Genomic DNA, 8,261 nt, shown 5'->3' on the forward strand with positions numbered 1-8,261 from the left:
AGGGAGAAAAGGAAAGAAAGAGAGGTAGAGTCAACAGCAATGCAGAACTTGAAAATGAGGGTTCTTCGAGTCTAAGAAACGATACTGGACAGAGAGGAGAGAAGTAGGCTGGTCCACTTTGCGACTCTGGTTGGTGGAGGGATGGGCGACAAATGGATTTGTTTTTACGACGTGGGAAAGCGGTATGGACTATGGGCTTGCCAGCTCGCCAGGTCGCCAGCTTCCTTCCCACTTCCCTGTTTCCAGTGGGTCTCTGAAATTGGACGCGACTTTCCCACGCACTCACGCGTCTGGCGTTAAGTGCTTGCAGATGGGGGAAGACGTGCGTGCGTTGGTGCTTGCAGCCAGCTAAGCTTCCAGCGCTAAAGGGGTTTATGGACCACTGATTGGACGTCGCAAGGGTCTGCTAGGCCTGGTAGGCGTCGAAAGTGCTGACGTGCACTGATCAGGGACTAGGGCCCATACAGAAAGAGATAGATGACAGTGCTAAGTTCTGTACTTATTTGTGTGAATGCTTCTCTATATTTATGACAGCTGGCCCAGTATGTAGAAGATCTGGTGGACGGAAGGTTTGGCCAAGAATAGGCCTCAATTGAGCTCGGAAGTGAAGGTGAATGGCACGTAAGTGAGTGCATGTGCTTTCGCTGTCAAGTGCCAACCAGTGCCATCCAGAAGGTCGCTGATTGATTGCTCCATCGGATAAACCCTCGCCCATGCCCGATCAGCGTGCACGCAATTCGCTAGGTACCACGACATCAAAAGTCCATGCATCCGTGCAGCTCCATGGCTAATGGCTGGCATGTACCTAGATCCTTGTCCAAATCGAGTCTGAAAACGCTTTAATCCACGCTTTGCCTTTTTAGAGAATTCGCAGTCAAGAGTCAAGGCTGGGCTTGATTCTTCACTTCGCATCGCATTGCACCGTGACAGTCGCCGAACTCGTCATCCTCTCCTCGGTGCTTTACTTTACCAGTCCTCTCTTTGCTTGTAATTATCCCACCATCTTCAGACGTTCTGATCTTTTAGGGCCGGGTTTGTGACAGCGCGATTTCTATTTCCAATAGCTGTATCTTGCGCAAGTCCATTCCTGCAACGAGCTTTGTCCGGCGCACTCTGTTATCCGACCAACACGCGACAAAGACTCCACGATCGCCGAGAAATAATCACTGCAAACACAGCAAATCCTACCGCAGCACGCGATCCTTAATTACCAACGGTTCTTCGTCCTCCGATCCTGTCGCCGACGATGGCATCTGAGAACCCCGAGGATGGGTTTGCCCAACACGGCGAGGAGACTGACAATACATGGGGAACTGGCGATGGAGTTGGGACTTCAGAAGATCAACAACATACTGAGCATGATAGCCATGAACAAGCACAAGAACCTGCCTCTGCTGATCCATCAATCAATGCTTCTGGTGACCCTACTTCGGATGCCGATGAAGATGGCGGAGAGTACGACCCTGAATCTATCAGCATTACCACTACTGTCCCAGTCTTGCCCCCCGCCTCCCACACACCGATCCCGGCTGCAGGCCACGACGATGTTGTCGCATCTCCTCGTCCGTCCAAGAAACCCAAGAAGGCCGGCGGATTCATAGTTGGATCCTCGGATGATGAAGATGATTCTGCAACCCCGCCGCCTGCGGTTGCTGCCCCCTCGGCGAACAGTCTCAACCCTGCTTCTGTCGATGCGCAGCCCCGTGCCTTCTCACATTCCCCCTTACAGCAGTCGACCACTTCAGCCGAGGTCACCAACGCCCCTCCCGTGGCTGGTTCGGCAGCTCAAGTGAGCAGTGGACTGGGCCTTGTAACAGCTACCCCGAGCATGGGCGAAGCCAAGTCGCGCCCCCAACCGACATGATCGGTGTCCTGGAGGATCGCATCAGGGACGATCCCCGTGGCGACATGGATGCTTGGCTATCTTTGATCGAAGAGTACCGCAGACGTAACGTGATTCAAGACATTCGGGCTATCTACGAGCGCTTCTTGAAAGTGTTTCCCCAATCGGTTAGTTTCCCACTCTCACCAAACAGGTTGCTGAAACTGACCACCACAGGCGGAGATGTGGGTGCAATATCTCCAACAGGAACTCAGCCTGGACAACTTCGCCGAAGCCGAGCAAATTTTCCAGCGTACACTCATGACGATACCTAGCGTACAGCTTTGGACGGCCTACTTAGACTATATCCGACGACGAAACGATCTACACGACGGCACTGGCCAGGCGCGCCAGGTCGTTAACCAATCTTACGAATTCGTACTCGATAACATTGGCCATGACCGGGACTCGGGCAAGATGTGGCACGACTACATCCAGTTCATCAAGAGTGGCCCAGGCCAGATCGATGGGAAAGGCTGGCAAGACATGCAGAAGATGGATGTGTTGCGCAAGGCATACCAGCGAGCCATTTGTATCCCAATGTCGAACCTGAACATTCTTTGGAAAGAGTATGATCAGTTCGAGCTCGGAATCAACAAAGTAGCTGTAAGTCTTACAACCACACAACGCAATCTAGCGGGATACTAATTGTGTACAGGGTCGAAAATTCCTGCAGGAAAGGTCTCCTTCGTACATGTCTGCACGAAGCGCCAACACACATCTTGAAAACTTCACCCGTGGTTTGCAGAGGACTACTCTTCCCCGACTTCCCCCGGCAACAGGCTTCGAGGGCGATCAGGAGTATCTTGAGCAAGTCGACCTGTGGAAGAGGTGGATAGCTTGGGAGAAGGACGACCCGCTTGCGCTCAAGACAGACGAGCCGGAGACTTACAAATCTCGCGTCATCCATGTCTACAAGCAGGCACTGATGGCTTTGCGTTTCTGGGCAGAGTTATGGGTCGATGCTGCAGAGTGGTGCTTTGACAACAATGTTCTTGGCAAAGACGGGTCAGATCTGGGGCTTCAATTCCTTATTGATGGCATCTCTGCCAATCCTGAGAGCGCGCTTCTCGCTTTGAAGCATGCGGATCGTATCGAGTCCACGCATCCTTCAGGAGAGGGCGAGGCCGGGAAGCTGGCCCTCAGTCAGGCCGTCCGCGCGCCGTTTGACACGGTATTGGGCGCCCTTTATGACATGGTGAAGAAGCTGAAGGACCGTGAGGCAACGGCTGTGGGCTATATCGAGAATGACCCTTCGCTGGCCGACTCAGACGAGCCTCAGATGGAGACTGATGATGGGGAAGTGGCCGAGAAATCGGCCAAGGCCAGCATTCGGGAAGAACGTATCAAGGCAGTACGAGAAGGATTTGCTGTCCAGATCCAGATGCTTTCGCAGCAGATTTCGTACCTCTGGATTGCTCTTACACGTGCATTCCGCCGTATCCAGGGCCAGGGCAAGGGCAACCCGACTTCTGGAGTACGAGCCATTTTCACTGAGGCACGTGCTAAAGGTCGGCTCACCAGCGACGTCTATGTTGCAGTCGCGCATATTGAATGGGACATCTACCAAGACCCCGTTGCTACAAAGATCTTCGAACGTGGCGCCAAGTTATTCCCTGAAGACGAACACTTTATGGTTGCTTATCTCAAGCACTTGCACTCGCGACATGATACCACCAGTAAGTTCATATTGCCGTTGCTTCTTCATTCGTGCAACATATACTAACAAGGTTTCTAGATGCGCGAGTCGTGTTTTCTCAATCTGTGAAGCGCTTCAAAGAGAAGACTGAGCTTACTTCCAAGCTCAAGCCTTTGTATGCTTACTTCCACAGCTATGAGGCAAAATTTGGCGAGCTCGCCCAGATTAAGGAGTTAGAGAAACAGATGGCCGAGTCTTTCCCTGAAGATCCTAGCCTCGCCCATTTCGCTGCTCGATTCTCCTCCGAACGGTTTAACCCAATCAGTGCCCGTATCATAATCTCGCCCGGTGCGCAGATGAGGCCAAAGAATATCATGCCGTCCGTCGAGCAAATAAACACCTCGGCGCGTGTCAGCCCTCACCCGTCCGTCATGGCGGACCGAAGCCCAAGGCAACAGTTCTTGCCTGCAGTCAACTCGCCCAAGCGTCCATACCAACCAGACGAAGATGATTATCCACCTCGCAAGGTGCAGCGGGGCGTTTCTCCGCTCAAAGGTGCTGCGGGCCGCAGAATGGATCAACAACGACGAGCGCAGGGCCAAGGCGTCACATATAGCAGTACGCCTGCACCCATCAACCGGGATATCACGTTTCTCCTGAGCCTCATTCCACCTGCACATCAATGCGATGCGCAGCGCTTCCGGCCCGATGCCATGGTGCGTGTCATTAGAGACACAAACATTCCAGACCACAACGAATGGAGATCCTCGCAAAACCAGGGCCTGCGAAGTGATCAATCCGCACGTATGCACCACCACTAAGCCACAAGAGTATCACATACAATTATAACTGACAATATTCAGGGCCCTCTGGTCGTCCCGAAAGCCCCTACTCGAGGGGGCTTACTCGACTCCCCCCTCAACCGGCCGCACAATACACTCAAAGGCCCCCATCCAGTGACGATTACGAGCCTACGCCCTCCGACTGGTCGCAACCCCCTCAGGCAGCTAACTTCGGCCAACAGGGCTTTGCACCATCGCAGCTCGCTAATCCTTACATGGTTCCGGGGGCGTCGGCCCCTCTTCCAGGATACCCAGCTCAGCCAAACCAATACTATGGCGCTCCGTATTAGGTCAATGGGGTTGTGTCGCGCCGACGGTGGTCGCGGTATAGCCAAATTGGTTGGCATTAGATAGAGTAAGGCAGTTGTGATGAAGAAAGCACGACATGTTCTTGTATTAATAGTCAGCAGAGGAAGGGGAATTCTGCTTGCACCGGGCACTTAGGCATATCAACCCACTCGGAGTAGGGTGCTGCATTATGGAAGTACGCTTGAGAATTAAGGAGGGATCTACTGACTCGATTCACGCGATGGGCCTCTTGTTACTGTCGTCTATCTTTATGAAGCAGTATACAGATAGTCATAGGAAGTACCTAGACTGCTAAATGACTTATACCAACGCCAAATTGTCCCTCACTTGCCACGGTTGGTGCCCTTAACAAGCTCAAGTCCCTGCAGATTGTTGTGTCGGAAGCTACGATGCCCAGCATTCAATGGGTTCTCACGAAACAATTTTCCTCGTCTACCAATGCATGGTCCAATGTCAGAATATCACTTGGCGATTGTGGACCCGTCAAATAGGGGCTATTCTATGAAAACATCAACATCGCCAATCATTTGGCATTGCAGGCTGTACCCCTTGAGTACAGGATGTCGCTGAGGTCCCTCTACTCAAGAAGTTCGCTAGGCTATGGTGTCTTGCCGCTCTCTTACATTGATTAGCCTGAATTGATAGGAGCAGGAATGATCAACTGCATCATACTTATTATGACAAGATTAAATCGATTAGTTGGAGATTTATTTAATGAGGATCGTGGTACCAGAAGAACAAGACTATTAGAAACACGCCAGAAGCCTACCCACCGCCGAGATAACTGCCTTCAGACCAAGCAGCTGACAAAAGAGGATGGCCCTGTGAACACACAATCTTCAAGTTCCTGAAGTTGGGCTTCTTGGACATGCAATATGCGTGTTCTATATTACCTTAAGGGACAGAATCTTGATCGGCCAAGCCTATACTTTGGGAAGGGTGCTTGTCGTTCCTGGAGACAGGTTATTGTGGGATTCAGGGGCGACTGTGCATCATTTGCAACCCGTTGTCGGCTTCTCAACTTCTGATTACTATCCTCACCCCAAGCTATTCCAGATGTCGGTTCAGTAATTGAGATGAATCCGGCTTGCATAATTCCGATTTATGTGAGGTCCTCGTTTTCCTAACTTCTGTTGTCCGCCATATTTTACCTACCCCCTCTCCTTTGATATGCCGTATCGGAGCAAAAACTGTAAATATAATCGATCTCCGGTCGGTCCATAAGCTGTTTGAAGTGCCTGGGCAATAGCTTTCTGCCAAATTAATGGGTTAGGCCACGAGACCATTGGGCTCAAGGTGTGGCGAATACTCACTCCCAGCTATCCCAGATGACTGTCGACGCCCCTCCATTTCAAGCACATTTGATGGCCATTGGTCTCCAACTTATTAGTTATGGGAAAGAATAGCTTGGACTTTCTACGAGGTAATTCACATGACTTCGACTAGCAATCCCACTGTTGTTGTAATTATGATAAACTCGACTACTTTTGCGGCCTTTGTCTTCTGCAATAAACACAAGTCTTCGTATTTATCATTAGCATTAGTAAGATGTTCATAATATGTCCTTTCTTTCATGTAGGAGCCACGGCTGGTAATGTCTGACTGCTCTTTCTCTCATCCCAGGGGCAACCTGGTGAAGAGATCCACCTGCCTGTAGCTAGCCGCCCACACTGTAGCTTCCGTTTGTAGTGGCGTCCATGCCGTTTGATATGTCTGACGCGGGAATACTTGAGGTCGAGACATATACGGTTCATGACATACGTGTGCACGATCGATCCAAGAGCAGTCCTCGCCTCCCGCCGCCTGCACCCCTGGGGCGATCTAATACTCCCTCGTAAGCATTGTACCCCAGTTGGACAATTGCCATGCCCCTCCATAGAATATATACCGAGGGGTGAAACACCACAACGGGTCTGGATACGTTTTGCACCCCGCCGCCGCCGCTGTAAGGTACCTAGATTTCCGATGCTCTGCTGAACTCCTTCTTTGTTGGTTCGTGCCTGTTAGTATTCGGCTGATCTCCTGTGACTCCAAAATACAAATCCAACCCTGCATCTCTTTTTCTCCGTCACCCAATAACATCACCAACGCCGTTGTCCTCACTTCCAGCACCCATCTTACCAAAAGCCAACATTCAATCTTTGGATGTTGGCAAACTCGTCAATATTCAAAATCAAGGTAAGTGCGATTTTATATTAAATCACATGAGACTATTCACAGACCACTGCCGGCTATAAAAGCCACCCTTCCATCCTACTCCATTCCACACTTCGGCGACTACTCCCACGCTCCTCCATTGTTCCCTCACACACCACATTATCATCTCGCCTTGAGCCAGGTAAGTCCGTGACGAGGCCATCCAACGCCACTACCGTTTGCTGAAGGGATCCCTGCCTGCCCTGCGGCTTCCTGCATAACGTCTTCCTTCGTACTTCTGCATCGAAGCATCCTCGACTCCTGTCATATTTACTCTTTCCGTACTGACCAGCCTTCCCTTTCTTTTAGGTACGTTATCCAAGTCAAGCATCCCATCTTCCCAAGAAGCCCTCATCAGCTTCCTACTTCACGCCAACCACCGGTGATTCTCGTTTCCCTCTCCCGACAGCGCCATCACTGGTTACCTATAATGTCATATCCTTGATCATCAATATATTCCAGCGGACCTCCTCTCCCAGTTTCCCAAATTCACTCTTACCATCAACATCCAGAAGCTTGGTTTTCCCTCCACCCATACTCACCTCCCACTACCTCCCTCAACCCTTCGACTGCATCGTCAAACATTCATTTGAGCGTTTGTAGCACTGTCAACCCTGAACCAAACAGATCATATGTATGGTTCTTGGTTGCGTTGCACAGTAAGTTATTAGCAAGACGTCATCTGGCATTCCTTCTGGCCTGTTAGAAGCAGTCGCTAGCAGTACAAACCCCTTCCTGTATCCCAGACTTTGACTGTCATATTCTTTCTTACCTCTCATCCACTTCAAGTTTCCCCAGTCCTACATCATCCATCTACTGTCACATCAAGAGCCCAAACTTCGATCCAGGTACTATTTACAAAACCCCACCCTTCACCTTCTTTCATCTTGGCTGTTTCTCATCAAGACGTTCTTCGTAAACAAGCGCTAACCCCCAAAAAGATCTCTAACATCAGAAATCCAGATTTGATCTCCACTCGTCACCAAGGCTCCTGGAACATCAAGTAAGTTTATATTTCATTTTGTAGAAATCGGTCTTGGCACTGCCATCTCGTTTCTTTCTGTCCATTCTCCCCTGCTACATTTTACGCAAATTGAGGATTCACTTTTACTCTTTTCCCAAATTACACTATACGTATCCTTGCCTGCAGTTTGCGTTTCCCATCCTGCTTTTACCTTCATCTGTCACTTGTTCAACCAGGCTGTGACTCATACATCTCTCTACAGCCTATCTGCACTTCTTTCCCGTCAAGCAGTAAGTCTTGCAGAACCCCAAGACTCATATAACATGACATGAATCATCTCGTTTTTCATCTGCCTCCACAAACCTTGGAAACTCCAATACCTTCATATCACCGTGGTTGATTAGTTTGTTCTATACATTCAAAATCTTC

General features: G+C 50.3%; 1 protein-coding gene across 1 annotated transcript; it reads left to right on the forward strand.

Annotated features, from left to right (window-relative positions):
• Positions 1 to 1,246: 1,246 nt before the first annotated feature.
• On the forward strand, positions 1,247 to 4,342 carry PG998_006805 (cleavage polyadenylation factor subunit RNA14; the record flags this gene model as incomplete). Its single annotated transcript, XM_066873621.1, has 5 exons — positions 1,247 to 1,789; positions 1,828 to 2,010; positions 2,060 to 2,488; positions 2,541 to 3,561; positions 3,621 to 4,342. 5 exons carry the CDS (start codon positions 1,247 to 1,249, stop codon positions 4,340 to 4,342), a joined length of 2,898 nt encoding a protein of 965 aa, XP_066729566.1.
• Positions 4,343 to 8,261: the final 3,919 nt, after the last annotated feature.

The sequence above is a fragment of the Apiospora kogelbergensis genome, assembly GCF_038363985.1.
Source record: "Apiospora kogelbergensis strain CBS 113332 chromosome Unknown utg000005l_segment0_segment0, whole genome shotgun sequence".
Taxonomy (NCBI): Eukaryota; Fungi; Ascomycota; class Sordariomycetes; order Amphisphaeriales; family Apiosporaceae; genus Apiospora; species Apiospora kogelbergensis.